Here is a 26,558-nt window from a genome sequence, read left to right on the forward strand (position 1 = left end):
GTAGGTCACCTGTAGTACCCTGAGTGCCATGCTTGGGGCTCTGTTTTCCCGGCTGCAGAGCCGTGGATGTACTGGGAGCATTGCGAACCACCAATTTTAGAGGCAAGACAGTCAGCAGCCTTGAGTGAGTCTAGACCATCACGTGCTTACTTTTAAGATGACTCGGAATGCACTGCCAGCTAAATTCTTAGGTCTTTACAGTGGTCTTCCGGATGCTAGAAAAAACAGTCTCCTTTTGTGGAGAACGTGGTCTTGTAGGAAGACGGCTGAGATGATGCTGCGGGCTCGTTGGTCCCGGGTTCTCCAAGCACACGCGTGGCAGAGCTGCTTCTGGAATTGATAAGGATGCCTGCCCTCAACACCAGATGTGAATGCCGCAGTCTGGATTAGGTTTTCACAGCCTGACTAGGGGTTGGGGGAGGGACAAGAGGAGGTTATGCAGTGGGGGCCCATGCGTGCCGTTGACTAAGCAGAGGAGGGAAGCTGCGCCAGGCACAGAGGTGGCTGCATGTGGAGACTGACCAGGGGGCTTGCTGGAGGTGTGTAGTCAGGTCACTCAGGTGGCCCTGGGAACCATTGATCAAGAATGCCTCAGGTTCCGTCCTTCCCTTGGAAGCAGTAAGGTTCCCCCCTTGGGGCTAAGGAGGGGCGGGTGGTGGAATCAAGGCTGAAAAAGAGGCATATTTAACAAAGTCCAAGAGCCAGAATCCTTTCTTTTTTATTTCAAAGATGCAGATCTTGATGAACAACTTTGGTTTACTTTTTTTTTTTTTTTTAGTTTTTAACAGTAAAACCTCGCCCTCTTGAAGAGATTCCCCCTTCAAGCTGTGTCATTATTTGTGTCTTTCTCTTTGCCTTTTCCCAACAGATTATCCAGCAGGCTGGCCAGGTTTGGTTCCCAGACTCCGCGTTTAAGACATATCAGGCCATCAAGGACTTCAACCGTGAAGGGCTGCCTCTGATGGTCTTTGCCAACTGGAGAGGCTTCTCCGGTGGGATGAAAGGTGACTGGTCCGGCCCTGGGCTGGAGGGGTGGGACCAATGCCCCTGAACCCTGCAGCAGAGGGTGGGGAGTGTTCATATCACACAGAACCTCTTTGGGTGTCCTGAGCACATCACCCTAGGCTTTGGGGGGTTGCTGCTGCTGCTAAGTCGCTTCAGTCGTGTCTGACTCTGTGCAACCGCGTAGACAGCAGCCCACCAGGCTCCCGCATCCCTGGGATTCTCCAGGCAAGAACACTGGAGTGGGTTGCCATTTCCTTCTCCAGTGCATGAAAGTGAAAAGTGAAAGTGAACTCACTCAGTCGTGTCTGACTCTTTGCGACCCAATGGACTGTAGCCTACCAGGCTCCTCTGTCCATGGGATTTTCCAGGCAAGAGTACTGGAGTGGGGTACCATTGCCTTCTCCTTGGGGGGTTACGCTCTGAGATACTTTCCGAGTTGTAACTGGAATGGGAAAATTCATTTTTAACTGCTCCATACAAAGTTTCAGAACCTTCTACTGGGGTTATCTAGGTGGACCGCCATTGGAGGTTTAGTGAGCAATGGACTTTCTGATGGTCCTGAGTCGTGCTAAGTCCCTATGCCTCTTTTGTGGCCATTCTCTTCGTTGGTGCTACTCTTTAATGCTCTACCCCGACTAAGATAGATACTGAAATTAGCCCTCATCAGGATAAAATGAACAGATTCGATACCAGAGGGTGTTGTCGGTGGCAGTCTGTGCTGTGTTTTATAATGGTCCGACAGCAGCCCCGGGCCTGTGGCTCCAGCGCATTAGACCGTGATTAGGAAGGCCCTGCTTGGTGCCCGAACCGCCATTGCCGAGACTCCTCTGTGTGCGGAGCCAGCGTGGGCGGTTCTGGCAAACGCACTCTCCCTCCCAGCGTCACAAAGCTTTCTCTCCAGTGGCCAGAGGTTCACGGCCGTGTGGAAGCCAGAGAGGACTGACTCAGGGCGAGCGCGAGAGTGGATTAGGGGAGGAGAGGGAGGGGGAGTTGATGCTGTGAAGTGAATAGCGTGATCCGAGGGAAGGCAGAGAATATATGAGAGGACGAACTCAGAGTAGCTTGGGGCAGGAGCATCTCTTGCCTTTGAGGGAAGAAAAAAGCGGAGAAGTTATCCTCTTTCAGATCATCAACTGTGTGTGGAGGGAGTGAGAGCCTTTTGCCAACACCTTTCCTTTCCTCGGCCAGGAAAACCCCTGCACGGATGGCCAGCCTCCCTACCCAAATGTAGACAGCCAGGCAATTTTTATGGGGTTTTTTTGTGTTGTTTTATTTTAGTTGAAAAGGCCCCCTTTGTCCACATTTACTGGAGAACTACCCCATCTTGCACTTTCTTTGGGGAGACTTGGCCTATACATGCAAATTAGTGTTTGTATACGTTCCTATTCAAGGTGAATTATTTTTTGACCAAGATAATAAATCAGTGGAACTACCATGAGATACTGAGAGTCTAGGTTAAACAAGTCAATCCTACACATTTTTATTGAGTTCCTACGTGCAGGGAGCTATGCTACTTCAGAGAAAACAAAAATAAGTCAGGAAAGACATTGCCTGCAGGAGTCAAGAAAAATGCCCTGTGCAGAAAGTTAAACCCATGATGTATAAACAAAACACCGCAGTGTTCAAAAGAGAATGATGCTATATGGGGGGGGGGTAGCTGAAATCCCTTTCGTTTATTTTTTTGTTTGTTTTTATTTCTGTGGCCATGCCCCATGGCATGTGGGATTTCAGTCCCCTGACCAGGAATCAAATCCATGCCCCCTGCTTTGGAAGCACAGGGTCTTAGCCGTTGGACTGCCAGGGAAGTCTCTGAAATCTCTTTCCTGTATGTATGTTTGAGATTCATCAGATTTCCCTTGATCCCAGATCCCTTGCCTGTAAGATTTACATTAAAAGGCGCTGCCCAGGTGGCACTAGTGGTAAAGAACCCGCCTGCCAACGCAGGAGACACAAAAGATGCAGGTTTGACCCCTGGGTCAGGAAGATCCCCTGGATTGGGAAATGGCAACCCATTCCAGTATTCTTACCTGGAAAATCCCATGGACAAAGGACCCTGGCAGGCTTCAGTCCATGGGGTCGCAAAGAGTTGGACACGACTGAGCAAAAAAAAATAAAAACTTTAAGACTTGGAAGAGAATGCAAATGATATTCCTCCTTAGCTACCTCTTTTCTAGGAAACATGAGAATTCACTCATCCTGACATTACTTAGGAGTAAGTCAGCCTGGCTACTTTGTCCCAACAAATTTAGGGCTCAGAAGTTTGCGATGTGCTGCTTGTAGGGACAGCTTAATTCTACTGCACATTTGGCTCTGCCCCAGATTGGCTGCTCACCCTGTAACCATAAGAGCAACAACAATTAAGAGTCATGGAGCTCTTTTCACCAGACACCACACTCACCATTTTACATGCATTATCTTACATAATCGTCACAACAAGCCCCTCTAAGGGGTGAGTTATATTATTATCCACAATTTACATAAATTGAGACTTCAGGTTAAGTAAATTTCCCAAGATCGTTTAGCTAAAAAATGAGAACACAGATCCATTTTACTTCCTGCAGCACAGTTTAGAGCCATGAGCCAGAACAAGACCTACTATACTATCCCAAGAATAGAATATCTGGGTTCCTGAGAAAGTGTAATTGTCCACCTACCTCCCCTCTCCTTTGGGATGATTGTGACAAGAAACTGCAAGAACTCAGAAAATGAGTTACGGTTTTTTTATTGTAAAATATACATAACATAATGTTTGTCATATTAACCATTTGTAAATGTATAATTTGTCAGCATTAAATACACTCGCATTGTTGTGTAACCATCACACTTCTCTGTACCCCAAACTTTTTCATCATCCCTGACATAAAAGTCTATACCTATTAGATAGTAACTCCCCATCCCCACCCCCATCCCTAATCAAAAATGAATTATTAGCCTGCTATGGAACAAGATCAGCTGTGTTTTCTGAATTTGTGGTGCTGCTGCATTCATTTACACATCGCTTAAGACAAATAAGCTTTGGGGAAGATAGAGAACAGTGTGGAAGTGGGAGGGGAGGAACAGCCTCCCCCCCTCATATTTACATACAGGTCAGGATGTTTCCTACGTATTATCTCATGTAAAGGGACCAAAGCTGAGAGTCATTCCATATCCCTTGGGGAGATGTTTGCAGTTTGGGTTTCAATACTGGCTGGGGATTATGCAGGGAGGGAAAATAAACAATTATGCCATCCCTGAGTGCACACACACACACAGCCAGGAGCCGACTGCACTGTGGGTAAAATGACTCCAAAATTGTGTGTAATGAGTAGGAAAAGATTAGAGACAGCTCTTGCTATGCTGAAAATTGACATTAGTGGAGGGGGGAAAAAAAAAAAAACTCTTTACTAGTCGGCCTAGGAGGTCTAATTCGAGCAGTAAAAATATAAATAAATAAATAAAAGCATGTCAAGATGGTATTGGTGCTTTTTCTCCCAATGAGCTCTATCTGGCCGGAAGGCTATTCAGCATAATGCAAAATTAAATTATAAAAACTGGCTGAATATTTAGATGGAAGAGCCATTTGGAAGCAGTTTATTTAGACGAACCGGCAATGACCCACAACAGGGAGACATCAAGCGTGAAATTTACTAGAAATTAGCACCAGGGTCCCAGCCTCAGCGTGAATAGCTTGATAGGATGCAAATCCCAGTGATATTAAGTTGCCTCACTGCTGGTGCTACAGGGTCACTCTCAGTCGGCTTTTCATGTTATACTTATTATTTTTTCCCAGGACAGGTTATAAATAACAATAAAAAAACACATTTATTGAAAACTTTAACTGGAATGAAAGTCTATTTTAAAGTCTCTGATTACTTGGATGTTGAAATACTGTGTCAGCCGGCCATAATGAACTCATAAGAGACTTGATGTGTCTATGGCCCATGTACGCCTGACGTTTACCTTCAGCTCCTAAGATAATCTCGCCCCAAGCCAATGAGATCTGTCTCAGTTTTGAGGGAGTGGGGCGCTGCAGAAACACCCTACCAACCTCCTCCCTTGTTTGGTACATGTGGCCGCCGAGGAGTATCCGTGTTGGGTAATAATGAAGGCCCCAGACAGGGTTGGTGCTGGGGTGCCAAGAACACCCTGGGAAGGCTGCATGATCACCATTGACACAGATGGGTTTTGCTCAGAATACTTAGGAATATGCAGGCTCCCGCCTCTCCGAGGACGAACCTATCAGTATTTTCCATTCCCGTTGCGTTTCTCAGCCCCGAGAATTGACAGTCAGCATATGCATCGCTTTACAGTTCCCCAGACTGATGTCTAGCCGAAACCCTTGGGGATCCCCCTTCTCCTGCTGCTTCTGGCCGTGGTTTTGCTCTGTCTCTGAAATATGAAGGGGTTTCAAACAAATGTGATTCAGATTGTTGCTAAGCGCTTCAACCTGCCTTGCAGAAATGTCTGGTTTGGGGCAGCTGGGACCCAGTACAAGCATGTTGTGTGTAGAGTTTGTGCATGTGTTTATGATATTCTAACAGCCTTTGTTGCTTTCTGTGTGTTTTGATGGTTTGGATTGGCGGGGGTGGGGGGCGGTGAGGGGGGCTGTTGATGGTCCAGGTTAGATGGGGGCATTGTTTTCCGTTCCGAACTTGTCAGGTTCAGTGAAGCTTGATGCTTCTTTTCTGCTCACAGTCTTGGAGGCCTGAAGATAATTGTTTGGCAGTCAGATCCAAGCCCTGCACAAAGCTGCTAGTACAAGTTCTGCTATCTCTGAACATAATCAAAAGTCCAGGCAAAATTCAGAAATACTCATTTATTCATGTCTCTCTTGAGGCCTTCATTTGGCTCAGCTGTTGCGTCAGATACAGGACAGCAGATTATTTTGGTCTCACGCTCTTTTCTCGGATTAACAGTAGTGGGCTGGGAATGTAGCAGCAAAGGGACCTCCCCAGTGGTCCAGTGCTTAAGACTTCATCTCCCAAGGCAGGCGGTGTGGGTTCCGTCTGTGGTTGGGCAGCTAAGATCCTACATGCCTCGTGGCCAAAAAACCAAAACACAAAATAAAAGCAATACTGTAACCCATTCGTTAAAGACTCAAAAAATAGTCCACATCAAAAAATCTTTTAAAAAAAGAATATAGTAGTAGAATGTTGACTTAATAAGAGCCAGAAAGATCTGGGTTCAAAGTCTCAACTCTGCCTCTTACTTGCTTAAGCCTCGGTTTACTCACCTGTCACTTGCGTACAAGAAGAAGAAGAGTTTTCTGATGATTGATTCCTATGTGTGTGTATATGCAGTCATGCTCCCTGGTATACAGTAAGCTAGCTGTGAAGATAAAAAGAGGGACCAAAGTCCATTTCACAAAAATAAAATGCACACATACTCAGCTTTATCCCAAACAACTTGCTTATGCACAAAATCAAGGTTTTTTAAATTATACACGGGAAGTACATTTTGAATAAAGTCCTCTCCTTTTTTGGGAGCTGGGTCTGTTCATCATAGTACAGAGCTGGGTTTTGATGGAGACATGTCTTTAACGGAGCCAACTTCTCTGGTGGGCCAGTGGTTAATAGTTTGCTTTCCCATGCAAAAGGATGCAGGTTTGATCCCTGTTCGTGGAACTAAGATCCAGTATGCCTCACAGGCCAAAAACCAGAACATAAACAACAGAAGCGATCTTGTACCAAATTCAGTGAAGACTTAAAAAACCCAAACCCAACAGAAGTGAGCGAAGAGGCTGGAAACACAGTCATTTACCTCTTAACTTACTTTTTGTTTTTCACATGGAACGACTGTTTTGTGCCATGTCCTGTTGTTCCACTTTGTCGTTTTCATCTCCGCTTCCCACTTCTTCTCCGCGAGTGATACCACTGAGGGCCACTCCTTTCTGTTACTCAGTTTCTGAGACTATACTCTTGGCAGCACTGAAAAATGTACTGCTAATTACACAATTATTTTATTATGTAGCTCTGGTTGAAATATCCACTAAAGAATTAATTTAGTTAAAATAATTTGAACTGAGCAATTATTTTCATAACCACGGAATTAGCGTAAAGCGCTTAAAGTCCTTTATTCCCTGCTCTTCATACAGCAGTTGTGTAATTAGCAGTAAATTTTTTGGATCTTTGCTTTCCTCCCAAAGGAATAACTGTCTTTGTTCTGATCATATATACAGAGTGTATGACCATTCACATTCCACATAGAGTTTTTCCTGGGGCAACTTCTGAATTGGGGGATTCCTTCACAGACCAGCCAGCCAGGTTGGAGCAGTGGAGAGAGGCGTACTTCCTCCGTAGTTCCCTTGTGCTCACTGATGATTCATATAGAGAGAGGGCCGTTCTTACTTTGGAGAAGGTAGCAGTTTAATTTGCCAGGAACTACAATGAAAGCAATTTCTCTTTGGTCTGCTCTTAAGTTCCTGAAAAAATCCTTCTTTGCTTTGGCTTTCCAGACTGATTTATTCCAAATTGAGATCCTCTCTTTGATAGGAAAGTTTGAACTCAGTTGAACCTGCTATTTGGTGTTTCAAAGGATCCATTGTGGTTCCACTGAAATACTCATTAAACATCTGGAATCATAAACCTAAAACTTTAGCAGTGTTTAGACTTCAGTGAGCTAGGAAATGGGGAAAAGCCATAAATTATTGGGAAATAAATAACTGATCCCGCTTTCTGAGGACTGACTCTATTTTCACACCAGGGGTCCCTTTTCTTCAGGCTGCTTCTGGCCTTGGCTAGGGGGGAGGGGACGCAGAGGGGTGTTACAGAGCATGCTCTTTTGCAGAATAAAGAGATGGTTCCTCTTTTCCTGTGGTTGTGTGATATTTCCAATAAATACGTATGCATTTAAAATGTTTTCTCTCATTGATACCCTGATGAAAATGCAACTGATAAAGAATTGACTTTTTCTTTCTCACTGTGTTTTTTGCAAAGCCTGCATGTACTCATTCATTTATTCAGCAGACACTTACTGAGCACTGTGTTCCAGGCACCGGCCAGGACCCTGGGGATGCCAAGATGCAGTTTTTTGGAGATAAAATATTTGAAGGATCCAGTTTCATTAGCTGTGCATTCGGAGGGCTTATCATATGCTAAGTATCATGAGAAGAATTGAAAAGAGCTTGAATAGTTCCTTCAGAAAACTTAATGTAGTGAGAGAGATCACATATTGACATGAAAAATACTCAACACTGGTAGAGCGAGTGTGAATTAATGTGGTGAAACCTGAGTACAGAAATTCAGGGAAGATGTAAAATGGAGATGCAGTCCACAGGGCCTGCACCCTGTATCTCATGAAAGACAGTGCACTTTTTTTTTTTTTAAAGATGTATTTATTTTAGTTTTGGCGGAGCTAGGTCTCCGTTACTGCGCAGGCTTTCTCTAGTTGCGGCAAGCAGGGGCTCCTCATTGTGGTGCGTGGGCTTCTTGTTGCGGTGACTTTTGTTGTGAAGCACAGGCTTAGCAGTTGTGGCACACGGGCATAGTTGCCCTGCAGCACGTGGGATCTTCCTGGACCAGGGGTCGAACCTGTGTCCCCTGCATGGGCAGGCGGATTCTTAACCACTAAACCACCAGGGACACCCAGACAGTGCACAGCTGGCGTGCTTTCGAAGGTCGCCTGGCGTCTTAAACAGGGCACAGCTGGGAACACCAGCCGCTTTAGTCTCCAGGACCTGGGGTAGCTGCACCCCCAGACCTATCGCCTCTGGCCACGAGCAGCCTTATTTCTCCATGTACCATGATGGGAACAGTGTTTGGAAGCACCGCTTCATGGCCTCTGATTTGTCTCTTTCTCCCCAGATATGTACGACCAAGTGCTGAAGTTCGGCGCTTACATTGTGGATGGCTTACGGGAGTGCTCGCAGCCCGTGATGGTCTACATCCCTCCTCAGGCCGAGCTCCGAGGTGGTTCCTGGGTGGTGATTGACCCCACCATCAACCCACGGCACATGGAGATGTACGCGGACCGAGAGAGCAGGTAGCGCTCCTTCCTTGCTTCCTCTCGCTACCCCTGGGGAGCCTCTCGCTGTTGGGTGTCCTCCGGGAGAGCCTGTCTTACCAAGGGGCCTTTATCTGTCTCAGACTGTCCCCAGAGGGCTCCAAGGTCACAAAGCTAGGCTTTCTAGGTAGCATCCACCAGCACAAGAAGGGAGCTAGGCTGGAGTCAGACTTTCCCAGTGTGATTCCCCCACCCTCGATTCTTTTACCATGAAATTCTCCATCCGGGACCCCAACTTGAGAGACTGTCTCCTATTGGTTGTTCAGATCGACCTATTCAGTATCTCTTTTTTTTTTTTTAAGATTTTATTTCTTTTCTTTATATGGACCATTTTTAAAGTCTCCTTTGAATTTGTGACAGTATTGCTTCTAATTCGTGTTCTGGTATTTTGGCCATGAGGCGTGTGGAATCCTAGCTCCCCGACTAGGAATCGAGCCCACACTCCCTGCGTTGGAAGGTGGAGTCTCAACCACCAGACCGCCAGGGAAGTCCCTCACTATCTCTTTCTTAGGTGTGTGGCGGAGGTGGCTTACAGCGAGGTGGGGCAGAAGGACTGAGCTGTTAGTCTGGAGTCCTGGAGTCTTTACCAGACCCTGCCGCAGGCTAGAGGGGAGCAGTCCTCACTCTCCCTGAGCTGCTTCCCCTTGTCTGTGGGACGAGCTGGATGACCATCGAGGTGCTTCGCGGCACCCAGGTTCTTTGGTTCCAACCCAAGCTTCTCCCCCAGGGCCAGTGCCTCCCTTGAGGCTTGGAGAGCAGTGTTCGAAGCTCGCAGAGAACTGCAATGAAAATCCCAAGCTTCCATTAGTCATTGGCGCCTGAAACAAAATGGACCAAATCCAACTTCCTTTCGTCATCTGTTTACAGCCCTTTCATAAATCTTACTTCATATTTCCTTGACATTTCCACGCCAGTCCCTATATCCAGTCATTTTGTTAGAGCACCTATGTCTCCCCTTTCCCCAAAGTTTCAGCTCTTACTTCAAAACCTGATTAAGAGAATCCAGTGGTTTTATTGTCAAATCGCTGTGCTAACGTTCTATACTTAAGGACTGACTTTTAAGTCCCAGCCTAGCCTCTGATCTGATATCAGATTATATATATATACACACATACACATATCAACCAGTGAATGTGTTAGTTGCTCAGTCGTGTCCGACTCTTTGCGACCCCATGGACTGTAGCCTGCCAGGCTCCTCTGAACATGGAATTTTCCAGGCAAGAATAATGGCGTGAGTTGCCACTTCCTACTCCAGGGGATGTTCCCCACACAGGGATTGAACCCATGTCTTTTGCATTGCTGCACTGGCAGATTCTTTACCATAGGTGCACCTAGGAAGTCACTATGTGTATATATATATATCTATATATATATATATTTTTTAATAAAACCTTCTACACTTAAAAAATTATATAAATGTAAAATAATATACATATGTATATAATTTTTTCTAATGTGTAGAAGGTTTTCTTAAAGGTGTTTAGGGTGAACTTCCTGGTAATAGAACGTCATCAGTATGTACTAGAAGTGACCCTGAAGCCCTTCACCCAGTCATTTCCATGGCGGCAGGCTGTTTCCTCTCCCACTCGGCCTGGCCCCATGAGCCTGAGTGTAAACAGCAGGCTGCCGTGTGTGGGTGGGACTGGTCGGCACCCACTCCCCGCGTTGAACAGCATGCGTGATGGAGATTGTTCAACTGTCACTGCACCTACATCAACTTTTTTCTTTTCTTTTTCTGGAAAATGTGACTTCTTTTACCCTTCTCAGCTGTAGATGGTGGAACCTGTATCTTCTCCCTTTGAGATAGAAGTAGACTGATATCATAATGAGAATGATTTTATTTGCTTTCTGCCAGGCCCCTCTCGCAGCTCACGTATACTCTCTGGTGCCTGCTCCTCTCTCCAGGGTTACCTCTGGGAACCGAGAGTGGGCAGAACCATAGCGAAGCTATTTCCTGGTTCACAGACTATAACCAGCCTCTCCCTGTTGTCTCCTTTCGTTAAAGTGCCTCTATTTTTGTTTTGTCTCCCTTCTGTTTTCTCTGATCCAGGGGATCTGTTCTGGAGCCAGAAGGGACAGTAGAAATCAAATTCCGCAGAAAGGATCTGGTGAAAACCATGCGTCGGGTAGACCCAGTCTACATCCACTTGGCTGAGCGACTGGGTATGTCTGCATGTCCTCCTGGCAAGTCAATGAGCCATTCAGCTGATTTGTAATGAGTGCGTTCATAGGCCAGGGGAAGAGGTACTGAAGCATTTGATCAAATCCATGATAATCTTTATTTACTGTCCTCTCTATGGTAAGAACCTTGGTAGAATGAAACAGTGTGTGTAATAGGAGGGGAAGTGGGCCCTAAAAAGGCAAAAGTCACCCGATTTTCCTTCTGATATTTCCTTACAGTTCAGGCAGCTCATCTTTCTAGGCTTGTGGATGTCCTTGTCCAGAGTGGTTAGCGGGACACCACTGTTGGGGCAGGCTGGCCAGGCAGAAAGCATGGTCAGCCTAAGTATCCTGTGCCCGCTCGTCTCTTTGAACGAGCCCACCTCATTGCTGAGGGATGTAAGAGTCCGTGTCATGGGACGGGAAGGCCACAGCCCTTGCCCAGCGGCATGCTAGGGCCATCCCGAGCTGGAGAAGTGGAAGCAGAGAGCACACACTGCGCATGTACAGCAGAGGCCAGGCAGCAGTGCCCCGGGAGCATCTGTGCTCCATGCGTCCAGCCTTTACTGGGTTGCTCACTTGTTTCTGGGGCTTTTGGAAGGCTCGTGCAATTTGAACATTGGACTAAACCATGGGAGCCCTGTGTTGAGTCCATAGCCTGAAAGAGTTTCCAAGTCTCTTAAAACACTCATTTTCTGCCCAGGTCTCCCACTGAGACCTTTGCTATGTTAGTAAAAGATCATCTTTTGTTTGTTGGTTTGGTTTGATTTTGTTTTTTTTCTAAAGGAACAGAGAGATTGTCTTTAAAAGGTAGTGAAATCCAGTGAATGGAAGACGTAAAACAAGAGATACTACCTCTTAATGTTCCAAGTAATGGTTTAATTAGTGAAGTACCATTGGTGAGCCCTCCACACCCTCCCCATCTAGAGACACAGAAGCTGCTGGGTGTGCCCGCCCTCACTCTGGAGCCCTGAGCCGTGCACGAGCGTGTGTGCAGGTCGCATCTGACTCTGTGCAACCCCACGAACACAGCCCTCCAAGCTCCTCTGCCCATGGGGCTTTCCAAAGTGTTTGCTGTACACAGCAACTCGGGCTACCATAAACCCTGTTCGTGTCCCATTGTTTGCCGTTAGGAAACAACTGCCAATAACTCTCACCCAGCACAGCCTGATCCTTTTATAGGATCTGCACACAGACAACAAGAAATTGGCCAGGTTTCTAAAATCTATTGCCACCCAGAATTGTTGAGGTGGTGTTTTTTTTTTTTTTCCCTTCTTTCTTCTCCAAACAGGATAATTACTTCTGACCAACCCCATACACTTTAATTAAAGTAACTGCAGCTCAAGTGCAAGTTCCTCACAACTGTACACAGAGAGAGCTCTAAAAGCTTCAGCCACCGATAAGCATCTCGCTCAGATGCTCATAATTGCTCCCAGCATCCGGCGATCGTTGCAGCAGTTTTTAACCCCTCATTCTGTACAAAGGCAGCAGCGCCACGATTGCAGGACACCACGAATTGCATAATTGTTTCTCTCTTTTTTTTTCTTTTTTCCTTTTTTTTTTCTTCTTCTTTTTTTTTTTTTTTTTTGCTGGTTTTCTTTCTGGCCAATTTAAAATTTGTCAAAGTCGGTCTTCTTCTGGATCACTGCCCTTTGATATTTCGCGCAGTCCATTTGCTACAAACAAGCCGCAGGGCCGCAGTTCATGCTGACTCCAGCAGAAGCAGAGAGAGCTCCATTTATCTTACACTGCCTGCTGAATTCCTCCTCATTAACTGGGGGTTCACTGCCTCTTTTTAACCCCCCAATGGCTGTTATCATCCGTTCAGAGTAACTGGGTGGTAGGCAGAGGGATCCTCTCTGACATCTGTTTGCAGAGTGGCTGGAGGGTAAGGGGGTGTGGGGCTGGGAGGCAAATGACATCGCTCCCACCTTCACCCAGCACCTTTCAACTTTTGAAACGTGGAAAGGGGAAAAGGAGGAGCTTCCCAAGTGATGGCCATTTAATCATTTGTTACAAATCATCTCATTATCAATTTCCAATCCACATTGAAGAAAACCAGATTTATTTAACCTTGACCAAAATGGCACAAGAGAAAAACTCCTCAGTGGGCTAAACATGAAGCAGGCTTTGTCCTGGGGCAGCCTAGAACATGAGCAGTGGAGCTGGAGGAAAAATGAAAGAAAGTGAAAGTGTTAGTTGCTCAGTCCTGTCTGACTCTCTGCGACCCCATGGACTGTAGCCCACTAGGCTCCTCTGTCCATGGGGTTCTCCAGGCAAGACTACTGGAGTGGGTTGCCACGCCCTCCTCCAGGGGATCCTTCCCACCCGGGGATCAAACCCGCGTCCCTTGTGTCTCCTGCATGTGCGTGTGGAGTGAGATAAGTGTGTACAAGTCCTGGGTGTGTGGCTTGCAGGAAGGCTGTCGAACTTCTCCGAGCATCTGTTCTTTCATCCGGAGAGTGGGGGCCACTGCCCCTTCCTGGTCAGCGTCGGGATCGGATGAACGTGCATTTGCTCTGAATCTGCAAAGCCCCTTCCAAACGTGGGGACTGGCATCCTTTCCTCTCCATCCTAGTCGTGAGCAGCAGCACGTGCCACATTTGGAATCGAGCTCTCTGGGTGGCTTCGGCCCACTTTGGGAGCGAGTGGCATAGGGAAGGAAATGTGGAAGCAGCAGCAGCGGTCTCGTCTCTCAGGCACTCTCGGTCGGACGGGGAGACCATGGACCTTCAGGCGTGTTTGTGACAGGACAGATCAGCGGCGGTGTAACGGGAACAGTGTCACAAAGCCAGCCCCTTTGGGGGGTTCACATCAGCTTCTGATTCCTTTCTTTGTGCCTAGAAGCAGACTGCCAAAATGCCTTTTTTTCTTTTACAAAATGGGTGAAAATGACTTAATTTTCCAGATTGGGAGATTGAGGCAGAAGAAAGCGTTAAATAAGTCATCCAAGATACAAAATATACGCGGGTGCCCAGAAGGGAATTTCTGGTTCCCTATGTGCCGCTCTTCTCAGGATTTCCTCCAGTTTTCCTTGAATACTGAGCCTGATCAAAGTTAAACAAGAGCGCTTCCCTTTGTGATCTGAAGCCAGCTGCCCCGAGAGGAACCTGCTGCAGGAGGAAGCCTGTGGGAGTAGAGGTTGTCCTGTGCTCTCCGTCTCTTCCCAGTCGTCCTCGGCCCGGGGGAGCGTGCCGTTCAGTCACTTAGACCAGTGCATGGTGACTGATGGTGGTCAAAATCGTAAATAGTATTTACTCATTAATAATACTTAATGAGTAAACAATTGAATTTTGAACAGCTGATTCAGGGAAGCCTGGCATGCTGCAGTCCATGGGTTGCAAAGAGTCAGACACGACTTAGCGACTGAAAAGTAACTTCATCTCTTTTGGGATTTTTATTTTTAAGAAAATGACCTTTTGCCATTTTATCCAGTTAGTTTGGATAGCGGTGGTGAATTACTAGTGTACAGTTCTCTGGTTACAACAGAGAGTATGAAATTAGTATGCAGATTGGCCCCTGATGAAGGAAAAGGCGATAATTGCCCCAGCAAAAAATGCGGGGCCGTCCCAGATCCTGGAATCTTGCGTTGCTGGACAGGTTCTGACCCTGAGTCCTCGGAACCAGGGCTTGGCAGAGTCAGTGCCAAGGGGAGCATGTCCTCCCATCTGGTTGCCTTGAGGAAGTGAAGCTCCATCTCTGGAAGCAGCGCGCAGCCCGCCAAGGCCTCCCCGTCTCGCTCTGACATCCTTCTACCTCTGGGACACACAGGGTGGCCGGGGAGCCGGTCGGCCTTCACAGCCTGGCCTCTTGATGCCGTAATGCACGGTTCTCCCGAATCTTCGCCCTCTTCCTGTGTTCAGAGGGAAGTCACAAATCAATTTAGGCGGAGGGGAAGCCGTCCAGTCCAAGTGCAAAGCCACTGTACGCTCCCTCCAGCCCCTGTCCTCAGTGCAAAGAATACCCGGACCAAGGGGCTGCTTGGTGGAGCTGCTTTCTTCTCCAGACACACGTCTTGGCCGTGGCCCTGTTCCCAGACAGCCGGGCAGCCTGCGCACCGGCTGTGCCCACGAGGACGGAGCATGCCCTGGGAGTGGTGATCTGATGCAGGCAGAGGCAGCCCCGGTGAGCTGCCCCTGCCCAGATCTGCACGCACATCTACCCTTCACCCCCACGCCTTCCAGCCTGCGGCACCCCAGGCGCAGAGGGAGTACTATGGCTGCGGGTGAGGATCCACGTGTCTGAAGATCCTCAGGCCTGCTTCCCTCCTGAGTGTCCCCTTTAGCCACCAGGATGACAGGAAACAGCCATGTCCTTGAGTTAAGGGGACTCAGCTGAGCTGCTCTTGCTGGCAGAGATGATGGGCTCGCTGTGCTCCGTGCGCTGTTCCATCTTTTGTGCCCTCTTTGGGATGCTGTAAGCGGAGAAGCCCGCGTGGCCCGTTGAAGCAGGAAGCAGTGTCCCTGCCTGGAAAGCTGAGCACAGGAAAGAAAGAAGCCCTACCCGTCAGCCTGGGGAGTGGCCTCGGGCCCTCCCTCTGCTGTACCGGAGTGTCCTCCCGGGGGCACCGAGGCCCCTGGGCCCTGGTCTCCGTGATAGGAAGACTGCTGAAGGTTAAGTCATGAAGGCGAGGGTGGGATTGTGCCTCCCCTCTTAAGGAAGTGAAGGTGAAAATTGTTAGTGCTTCAGTCATGTCTGACTCTTTATGATGACCCCATGGACTGTAGCCAGCCAGGCTCCTCTGTCCATGGAATTCTCTTGGCAAGAATACTGGAGTGGGTTGCCATTCTCTTCTCCAGGGGATCTTCCTGACCCAGGGATCAGACTCAGGTCTCCTGCATTGCAGGCAGATTTCTTTACAGTCTAAGCCACCAGGGAAGCCCTGTCTGAAGGAGGCCCAGCTTAAAGCCCACCTCATCACACTGGTTCAGGAGCTCTTTGGCCTCATTCAGTCTAGTGCAGTCGTGACAGCTGCTTCTGGGAAGAAGGGGTCCTTTTGGTGTGATCTGTTAATCGGATTCTGTTTGCTGAAGCATCTGGGCTTGCCTCTTCCCAGGAAGGAGTGAGTCACAAGTCCATCAGGCTGGAGGGACCCAGCAGGCCTTTTGTTAGACTGAACCTGAGCTTCTGCCTGCCCAAGGTTGTCGTCAGAACTTGTCAGAGGGACCCTCTTCCCTCTGGGTCCCCGGTGACTCAGATCCCTGTCCTTCCACCTTAGGGAGAGCAACCTGGAGAAAGAAAACAGACTGCCAGGCTTCCTGCCACTAGAACTCAGAGAATCTGCGCTGTTTGCTGAGCCTTCTGTGTGGGATGTGTGCAGGGCGGCCCAGGGGACAAGGCTGCAGGGGAAGTAATATATTTAATATCTGTTTGTTAGTCCCACTTGGAAATCTCTGGGTTGACTATAAGAATTTTTAAAAATATGAACAGTAGAGGACTAACACCTTAGCAGAGCACTAACAAGGAACCTCAGGGTTAAATGTCCCTTGAGAGGGTTGCTGTTAAAATCAATATGCAAATACAGCTGTATTTAGATAGGTATAGCTCCCTCTGAAGAAAAGCAGATATATGAAAATGGGATTTAAGAAAAAAAAATAGATACATTGGGAGAAATTATTCCCATTACAAAAGGATTATTTGCTTTACCAAAGGAGTCACTGCAGGGCTCCTTCTAAATAGCTCCCTTAAGGCATTAAAAACAGGATCTGATTTACACAGTTTTTCAAGAATGCTTTTGGGTAAAGAAAGGCACACCCGTTATGGGTACAGAAATCGTTTTGCAGGGTTGGTGGGTTTTTTTTTTTTTTCTTTGCATCCTATCTTACTATCTTTGTAGAGAAATTTCTTTCAGCATAGAAAATGGGGTTACATAGATCTTTTTAAACAGCTACTTACGGTTGTACTTCTGAATCTTAATAAGATTCCGGTCTTTTTTTATGCTGATTTTTTAGTCTCCAGGTTGAGGAATGGGTATGTGTTCTCAGAGCTGAGATATTCAGGAGCTTAGTGGGGAGGGTGATCTAGTCCTTTTTCTCTAGCATTATAAGTATTTAACCAATCAAAGCAAATTGCTTTCTTCCGAGGAAGAAGAAGGGCCCATAAAAGTTAGAATTGGGCTTAAATTTACACAGGCTTCTTCATAGAACTAAGAAAAGAAAAAGTTAAGAATTAAAAGAACACACATTCTTCAGTATCACATTCTTTTATAAAACATTTTTCCTATTTGCTCGATTAGGATGGTTGTTCCATAAATGAGCGAGGGCTCAGAAAAGGAAAGAAATTTCTGCAAGGTCACCCAGTGCCTTTGGCTGAGCGGAGAAGTTTTAACCTACCACTCTGACTTTTGTTATGAGCTTTGAAGGTCTCACCTTCCCCACCAAATCCTACTCCATAGGATGGTCTGCTCATGCCTAGGATAAGGTCGGCCTCCTCCTGCCTCCCCCAGGGTCAAGGCTGGGTAGAAACACCTCTGCTGCTGAAATCAGTGTTCTCCTCTGAAACTTCTCTTCAGCTTTGACTTCCTGGAGGAGAGAGGTGGCTTTTCCTTCTTTCCTGGCCCCAGGGGGACACCTGACAGGCTGCCGTCCTGTGGACACTTGCAAGTCAGTTTAACTTGTTTCATTTCAAAAGTATGGTCTCTGAAGCCGGACTGCCTAAGTGCAGATCCAGCCCCACCATTTCCGCCTTTGTGGGCTTGGACTTCACTTTTTGCGTGCTTCCGTTTCCCCATCGATAAAGTCACAGCGATCTTTTGTCGTGAAGATGAAAGGAGATGAACAGTGCTTACACATGAGTGTATGGGAACATCTCAATAATGTTACCTTTCATTAGAGCACACTAATAATATCTCTTCTTGCATTTAACTCTTTAAACATTTTTTTAAAATACTTACTTATTTATTTGGCTCGCCAGTTCTTAGCTAGGGCCCACGGAATCTTTGATTTTTTGTGGCAAGACATGGAATCTTTAGCTGCAGCATGCGGGCTCTAGTTCCCTGACCAGGGACCAAACCCAGGCCCCGAGCATTGAGAGTCTTAGCCACTGGACTGCCAGGGAAGTCCCTCTTTAAACATTTTTCATTGTAAGGCTGGATTTTTAGGTTTTCTATTTTGGGGGAAGAAAGAAGGACATGGGAGTGACCTACCTCTTTTCCTATTTCAGCCTTGTCCTAAAGTAAGATTCTAGAAAGAATGAGTTTTGTCTCTGAGGCATATGCTTAAACACATGCATACACGCCGGCTTGCTTCCCTAAAAACCCTGAGGCCCCTGCAATCTGGCTAGAAAAGAAAGAAAACCATTCCAAGATATTTAATTGTACAGGGAGCTTACAGGATTGATCGAGAGCTTAGCTTTTTACAATAGTCCAGTGAATAAGAAATGCTCCTGACAAACGATCAATGATAGGATAATCACTCTTTATCCCCCTCCTCATTCTTACCTCCTTTCTTCCAGGAGAACAGGGTTCAGAAGTCAAAAATCTTTATAGACGCCGCTTTTAAATTAAGCAGAAAATAGACATTGACATATTTGTTAATCTCCCCTAAATCATTACCGGGACTGGCTGCTTTGCTGTACAAGGAGAGGGGCCCCCGCGTGCTGCACAAGGGTGTGTAACCAGCTGAAGAGCAGCCTTTTTATTTGTAGAAAATAAAATTGAGAAAATCTTTTATTTCCCCTCTTTAGGTACACTCATCTTTCTCACAGGCATTTAAAAATGCATACCTTCTCTACTAATGTCTTTGCCTTGCTTTGCTGCTTTTGGGGAGGTAGGTCTTGAACTGTAATCAGAGGCATTGCCAAAGGAATCAGACCTTGCAGGCTTCGGGGGATACTCTGGGATCCTCCTAGTTTCCGGAGGGCCAGGCGGAGGGGGTTTATTTCATTATTCTTTCAGAGCTCTAGAATAGCTTGACTGGGTGGATGAGAATTTTGTTAGTCCGGGAACTGGCCTTCTTTTCCCTCTTGCTGGTAAAGGGGCCAGTTATCCCTCCAAGGCCTTGTTCCCAGAATGCCCTGTTCCTAAGCCCAGAAGTCCTCCCACTCTGCACCCAGTGCTGAGCTGTGCTCTTAACTCTGCCTAACACTGGACCAGACTCTGGCCAACTGCCCTCCTGTGGTCACTGCTTAGCCACTTTCGGTACTATTTAACGTACAGGCTTCCAAGACAGCCAGAGCCAAGTGTAAATCTGACTTCTCTACCTAAGAGCTGGGTGCCATTGGGCAAGTCTCTGTCACATTTCAGAGCCTTGGTGTACTCAGACCCTGTCTGTAAGGTTGGGTTAGTATAAGGATTAGAGATGGTGTAACTGAAGCAACTTGGAAGGCATTCAGTAATGCTGAGGTGGTCTGCTGGCAGCCACAGTGTTAGCTGCTGACCAGACCCGAGTCTGAGCTGTGGTGACTTATGAGCTGTGTGTTCCTGAAATCATGGAGTGCAGCGCCTGGCGCACGGGAAATGCTCAATAAATGGTGTGTGTTACACGCGGGGCACATATCGGAATGGATGTTGTTGACCTAGAGGGGGCATGCTGTGAGGGTCTGAAGCCCGTTCAGTCGCGTGCTCGGCCCTACCATCCCTGGGCCCCCAGCAGGGCTGTGATCTTCCCTGCTGGTCTCGTAGGGCCTCAGGGTCTTGTGAGTTCAGTTCCAGTTGTGGTTTAGTCACTAGGTTGCGTCCTACTCTTTTCAGAGCCATGGACTATAGCCCACCAGGCCCTTCTGTCTGTGGGATTTTGTAGGCAAGAGTCCTGGAGTGGGTTGCCGTTTCCTTCTCCAGGGGATCTTCCCGACCCAGGGATCTAATCCTGTTCCCTGCATTGGCAGGCAGATTCTTTACCACTGAGCCACGGTTCCAGACCACCACGGTAAAGTGAATATTGATCGAGTGAGTGCCATGACTTCTTTGGTTTCCCAGTTCATAGAAGAGTATGCTTCCACTATACTGTTAAGTGTGCAATAGCATTATACTATCTTGAAAAACTATGTACATACCCTAATTTAAAAAGACTTCAGTGCTAAAAAGTGTTCACCATTTATCTGCACCTTCAGCGAATCATAATCCTTTTGCTGGTGGAGTGTCTTGCCTTAATGTTGATGGCCGCTGACTGATCAGAACGGTGGCTGCTGCAGGTTGGGGCAGCTGTGGCAGTTTCTTAAAATAAGACAAAAAGTCAGGTCTGCTGCTTTGATTGACTCTTCCTTTCACCAGCGATTTCCCTGTAGCGTGCACTCCTGCTTGAGAGCGTTATTTGATTTCACCATAACAAGTACAATTACAGGTATACCTAGCTTTATTGCATTTTCAAACTTTTTCATTATTATTATTATATTCTTCATGGTGATCTGTGATCAGTGACCTTTGATGTTATGATTTGATGTTTTTGTACTTGTTTCGGCATTTTTTAGCAATAAAGTATTCTCTAGGTATGCCTGTAACAGGGGGCGATGTCCTAGCCACTCACAGAGTGGGGTTTATTGGCCACGTTGTCTTGCTCTGGTTGTGGAATGAGACTGAGGTGGCGCCTCAGCTTCCTCAGGCAGGAATCTGCTGTCCTCTGATTTAGCCTTTTCTGAAGTTTTAAGGGATACCGCTACCAAAACACATGTACACATAAGCCAGGAACACGCACAGCACAATGTGCAAAAGCTTCAGGAGCCCAGCTGCTGCACTCGGGGCCTGGCTTGGCCCCATTCTAGCTCTGTGACCTCGATAAGTTACATAAACAAGCAGTGCCTTGGTTTCCTCACCTGTAAGATGAGGATAATAGGAATGGCAGCCACATAAGGTCGTTGTAAGGATTAAACAGGTTAATGGATGAAAAGCACTTAGAGCAGTGCCCCGTAAGTATTAGCTTTGGGTAACTGATCATACGCGCTAGGGGGCCAAGATGAGCTTTTTTTTTTTAGTGGCACGTATTTTTCTACTTTTTTCCATTTGATAACATTTTATAGAAAAGTTACAAGAATGGTGCAGGGAACTTCAGATACCCTTTTCTCAGATTCACCTACTGTTGCCATCTTGTCTGACTCGCTTTACCATCTTCACACGCACGTGCTGCCTCGCTCACTCTCCCCACACACGTACGCGTTTTGTTTGAACCGTCTGAGATCATTTGTAGACATCACGCTCCTCTGTCCATACATATTCAGTGTATGTTTCTAAGAATAGACTTTCTCTTACACCAGCAAAATACATTTATTAAAATCAGAAGCTATAACTCTGATACAGTACTACCATCTAACCCATGATTCATATTAAAATTTTACCAGCTGTCCTAATAATGTCCTTTACAGCCTTCTAGCTTTTTTGTTTGTTTGTTTGTTCCAGATCTGAGATCTAATCTCAGAGCACATGTTGCAATTTGTCCTCCAGGATTTTGTCTCCTTTAATCTGGGATAGTTCTTTGCCCTTGCTTTGTCTTTCATGATCTTGACATTGTGTAGAAAGTCCAGGTCACTCTCTATAGCATGTCCCACAGTTTGGGTCTGTGTTACATTTCCCTGGGGTTAGATTCAGATTATGCATTTTTGGCAGGAATATTGCAAAGGTGATGCCATGTCCTCCTCGGGACATTTTGTCAGGAGGCACGTGACGTCAGCTTGTCCTGCCCTTGGTGCTGGTCAGCTTTGACTCCTTGTTTAAGGATTTGTTCACTGGGTTAATCCACTGTAAAGTTTCCATCATCTTCCCCCTTTGTAATTAATAAGTAATTTGTAAGGAGATACTTTGAGACTATGTAAATATCCTGTTCCTCGTCAAACGCTCACGCACTAGTTTTAGTATCTATTGATAATTCTTGGCAGAATCAATGACTGTGATGGCTGTAAAATGGTGATTTTCTAATTCTGCCATTCCTTCTCTATTAGTTGTTGGTCTGGGGAGAGGGAGGGCTTTCTTTCCCCTTCTCTTCCATTTAATTACATGTGTCAGGGTGACTTACAGGTTCTTATTTAATTCCATAAATATTCAGCCCGATGCTCAAACTGTCCCAGATTTAGCCTGCTGGAACACCTTCACACTGGCTCTTGTTAGGAGGCATGTGACGTCAGCTTGTCCTGCTCTTGGTGCTGGTCAGCTTTGACTCCTTGTTTAAGGTTTTGTTCACTGGGTTAATCCACTGTAAAGTTTCTTTCTTTCTTTCTTTCTTTTTTTTTTTTTTTAGAAGTTCTTTGTTTTGGCCACACAGCATGTGGCGTCTTAGTTCCTTGACCAAGGATCAGACTTGCACCCCCTGCAGCAGAGGCACAGACTCTTCACCACTGGGCCGCCAGGGACGTCCCTGCTATGTCCTTGTTACACGCCCGGTCGGTTTTTGAGTGCTTTTCCACATTTTGTGACAGTATGTTCCAGGTTCATCTTAATATTTCTCCTGCCCCAGCCCTGGAATCAACCATTTCTCCAAGGAATCTCTTGGTTCCTTTTATTGGAGAAGAAAAGATCTTTGCTTCCCTATCAAGGGTATTATACCCGTGACCGTCTCATCTCAGAAGCTGGTCAGCTCCCCTCCCAGGAATTCCCCAGACTGGAATGAATGGGCCTCCATCTTATCTCACAGTGAGGGGCCCGCTGTTGTCATGCCGTGTTCCTGCTTTGGAAAGAAGGCTGCTGAAGGGTCAGGGGCCCAGTGTGATTGGTCAGTGTGAGAGCCCAAGGAAGGATCGCCCTCCCCACTGCTCATCACAGCTTCAAAGTAGCGATGGGTTTAAAGAAAGAAAAAAAAAAGAGTGGACTTGGGTATCCAAAAACCTCATAAACTGAAACTAGGTACTAGAGTTCCACCCCTGTTCTATTAACATGTGTTTATGGATGATACTTACAGCTCGCTTAGCAGCCCAAGGCTGTTTACGACTTGTGATTCATAGTGGCATAAAAAACGAGGCCCGTTCCAGATGGACATGCTTGAAATAGGCCTTTCTCTTCTGCATGCCGTCACCTGTGGCCATGCAGTTGTTTGTCAGCTTTGGTGACCAAGCACTTCAGGTTGTCGCCAACATTGCTCCTTCAGCTACACTTACGCCTCCTTGCTAGGCAGACAGCTAAATTTTCGGTATTGATTGCAAGTCTCATTCTGAGAGTCATTAGGGAAAAAAGTACAACAGAGCAGCTCCTCTCCTGGGATACTGTTGAGTCGGGGCGGGAGGCTCCTTGTTCTAAGTAATTCCATGGTCTCATCTATTGAGTGAGGGTGCCATGTGCTTGTAAGCTGGGTGACCCAGATGGGGTTTGTGGACTGGCTTTTATTTATTTGGCTATGCCAGGTGGGTCTTGGTTGTGGCATGTGGGACCCACCTCCCTGAGCAGGGATCAATCCTGGGCCCCCTGCACTGGGAGCGCAACGTCTCAGCCACTGGACCGCCAGGGAAGTCCCCTGCCTTTCTCTTTTCTCCTCCTCTTCTTTTAGCCCAAGAACTAGAGTGCCTGTCACGGTGGTCAGGGATTGGCTCTGGCCTTAAGAGCCCAGGCAGGAGACGAGGAGGCGGGCCAATCCACCAAGCCAGCGTGAGACGTGTGCTTCAGGCTCTCACTGGGGTGGATTCTGACAAATTTCAGGTTAGGAGTATCCAAAAGTGAGTTCAGAGCTGTGAAGCCAGGCAGCTCCCAGCTCTGAGGAGACAGCAGGTCCTCGGCGGGTGGGCAGGTGACCGGACGTGGAGAGGGAAGCGCTGCTGGTCGGTGTGCGGAGGCGGAGGGCGTCCGCAGCTGGTCCATGCTCCGGGCAGGGCGGCGGTTCTGGGGCTGCTCGCCGGGCGCCAGACAGTGTCCTTCGAGGGGACCAGAGGCCTCCTGTCAGTGAGATGGGGAGAGGCCTCCAGGAGGTGGTTGGCACCTGCCTGGGGTGTGGGCCCCCCAGAGGCTGCTTGTATGACTGTCACTCCCACCGGGAAGGGCCCCACGGCAGGTCTGGCATCTGCGGGGTCCAGTTATCAGCAGAGGTGGCGAAGACAGCAGAGAGCCGGGCCCCCGAGCCCCCCAGGACCGTGGCCGCTCCCGAGGAGGGGCTCCTGGCCCCCCGCCCCTGACGGTCTGTCTCCTTGCAGGCACCCCCGAGCTCAGTGCCGCCGAGCGGAAGGAGCTGGAGAGCAAGCTGAAGGAGCGCGAGGAGTTCCTCCTTCCCATCTACCACCAGGTGGCCGTGCAGTTTGCGGACTTGCACGACACCCCCGGCCGCATGCAGGAGAAGGGGGTCATTAACGTGAGTGTGCGGCCCCGCTTCCGAGACCGGCTTGTCAGAGACGTGCCTCTGGCCCGCGTCCGCCTGTCGTGCGCGCACACAGGCTCCCTCGCAGGGAGCTGTCCGCTAGTGCGTGGAGGAGACCGTGTTCTCTTCGTCCTTTTGCTATGCCCGTTACTGTCCTAAAATAGTTCATGATTTAGGTTCCCGGGGACGACTCAGGAGGCGGGCTCCATTTTACTGGCGGGAAACTGAGTCCCACGCAGTGCCCTGGGGACAGCTGCCCCGGGGGTCCTCAGGCTGTGGGTTCCTCCAGGGTCAAGTCCAGCAGCAGCCAGTCCTCATTTAAAGTGAAGTACTAGTCGCTCAGTCGTGTCCGACTCTTGGTGACCCCGTGGACTGTAGCCTGCCAGGCTCCTCTGTCCCTGGGATTCTCCAGGCAAGAATACTACAGTGGGTTGCAATGCCCTCCTCTAGGGGATCTTCCCAAGCCAGGGGTGGAACCCAGGTCTTCCTGCACTGCAAGGGATTCTTTACCATCTGGGCCAGCAGGAAAACCCAAAACCTGCATGCAAGTTGAGCTATCTGCTCAAAACCAGTCCCACATGCTGGCTATCTAGGAATTCGAGACACCCCCTGCCCCAGAACATCTCGGTCACGTGTGGGCCTGCCGTCAGCCAGGCCCATCCCTGCACAGTGCTGCGATCAGGGGTACGCGGGGCTGTGGCTCTGAACTGGGAAGACGTCTGCAGGGGCTGGGAGCTCGTGGCCGGCTCTCAGGTCTCCGAGGCACTTACTGGAGAGTAGGATTTGTGCCTGTGGAGTGCCTCCGCCTGGGCACCAAGCTCGGGGGACTGAGCTTACTGTTGTCCCGGGGTAGGACATCCTGGATTGGAAGACTTCACGCACCTTCTTCTACTGGCGGCTGAGGCGGCTGTTGCTGGAGGACCTGGTCAAGAAGAAAATCCACAACGCCAACCCCGAGCTGACCGACGGCCAGATCCAGGCCATGTTAAGGCGCTGGTTTGTGGAGGTGGAGGGAACCGTGAAGGTAGGTGGGCGCCCCCGGAGGGACCTTCACACTGCTCCTCACCCCCACCCCAGCACTGCCCGGCTTGGTGTCTGAGAGTCTCTGGGCCTCGGCGGGGGGAGGGGGCACGGGCCTCAGCCTATGTCCTCCCCGAAGTAACACGTCCTGGCGGCTTGTGAGAGGGGTGGTCAGGTGTTCCTTGCAGCTCATTCAGTCATTCAGCAAACCTTCCTGAATGCTTTCAATCAGTATATGCCGGCTAGGGAGAGAGGCAGACATTGCTCCCGTCCTCGCTGAGCCCACCGCCAAGACAGGGTGACTGAGTCCTCAGGAGGTCACACACAAGAGTGGCCAACATCAACCATGGCAAACCCGGGGCTTCACAAAGCACAGAGCCTGACCTGCTCTGTGGGAAGGGAGGGCAGAGTCTGGGAAGATTTCTAGAAGTGATGTCTCAGCAGAGACCTGAAAACAGTAAGAAGGAAGCAGAGGCAAAGCCGGACTGGGGGAAAGGAGGAATGTTTCAGACAGAAGGAACAGTATGCTCCAAGCCTGATGGCGGGGGTGCCGCGTGTGGGGCACCGCAGGCACCTCAGGATGGCCTGGAGCCGGGGTGGTGTGGGCCGGGGGAGCGTGCAGAGGGGCTGGGCTGTCCTGGGCTCTGCGGGAGCCACTGAGTGTCTCACGGGCAGCAGGACCTGTGTGAGGTGTGCCACCCCCTCGGGGGTGGTGCTGAGGGGTGGGATCCTGACATGGCACAAAGGGTCCTGCTGAAGGTCTTCCCGATCTCAGGTCCACCCTGCAGGGAACCGCGGGTCCGGCAGCTCCCGGGGGTGACGGCTCGGGGCGGGCCGGGCCGGGCGCATCCTCCCCGGGGCTGAGTTCAGGATCCGCGTCCCCAGCAATCCTGCCCCAGGGCTGTGGCTGGGACAGCCAGGCCCCAACTCCTGCCTCTGGAACCGTGGGCTGCACAAGACCATCCACGGGAGGACGGGCAGGAAAAGTCGGAACTTTTATTTCTATTTATTCTTACTAAGAAAAAGCAGTCAACCTTTACTCATAGTGAGTATCTGGATTGAATCATAAACATCACACATACACTTTATCAGCATATGGGTAGTACGTGCTGGAAATACACTTCTCTCTTCCCGGTAGCCATGTAACGGAAAACAGTTGGTGACTGCTGGCTTAGAGCGTTGCTGAGGGGCTGC

At 48.5% G+C, this 26,558-nt stretch overlaps 1 protein-coding gene across 2 annotated transcripts in view; it reads left to right on the forward strand.

The window, feature by feature from the left end:
• ACACA (acetyl-CoA carboxylase alpha) overlaps positions 1 to 26,558 on the forward strand; it is a 242,720-nt gene that overhangs the window by 207,082 nt on the left and 9,080 nt on the right. For both annotated transcript variants that reach the window (XM_040244115.1, XM_040244114.1), the window contains exons 49-53: positions 869 to 1,004; positions 8,787 to 8,964; positions 11,036 to 11,148; positions 24,184 to 24,338; positions 25,198 to 25,368. In XM_040244115.1, the coding sequence (XP_040100049.1) occupies positions 869 to 1,004; positions 8,787 to 8,964; positions 11,036 to 11,148; positions 24,184 to 24,338; positions 25,198 to 25,368 (753 nt within the window). The remainder of the gene's footprint in view (positions 1 to 868; positions 1,005 to 8,786; positions 8,965 to 11,035; positions 11,149 to 24,183; positions 24,339 to 25,197; positions 25,369 to 26,558) is intronic.

The sequence above is a fragment of the Oryx dammah genome, unplaced genomic scaffold (genome assembly GCF_014754425.2).
Source record: "Oryx dammah isolate SB20612 unplaced genomic scaffold, SCBI_Odam_1.1 HiC_scaffold_8, whole genome shotgun sequence".
Taxonomy (NCBI): Eukaryota; Metazoa; Chordata; class Mammalia; order Artiodactyla; family Bovidae; genus Oryx; species Oryx dammah.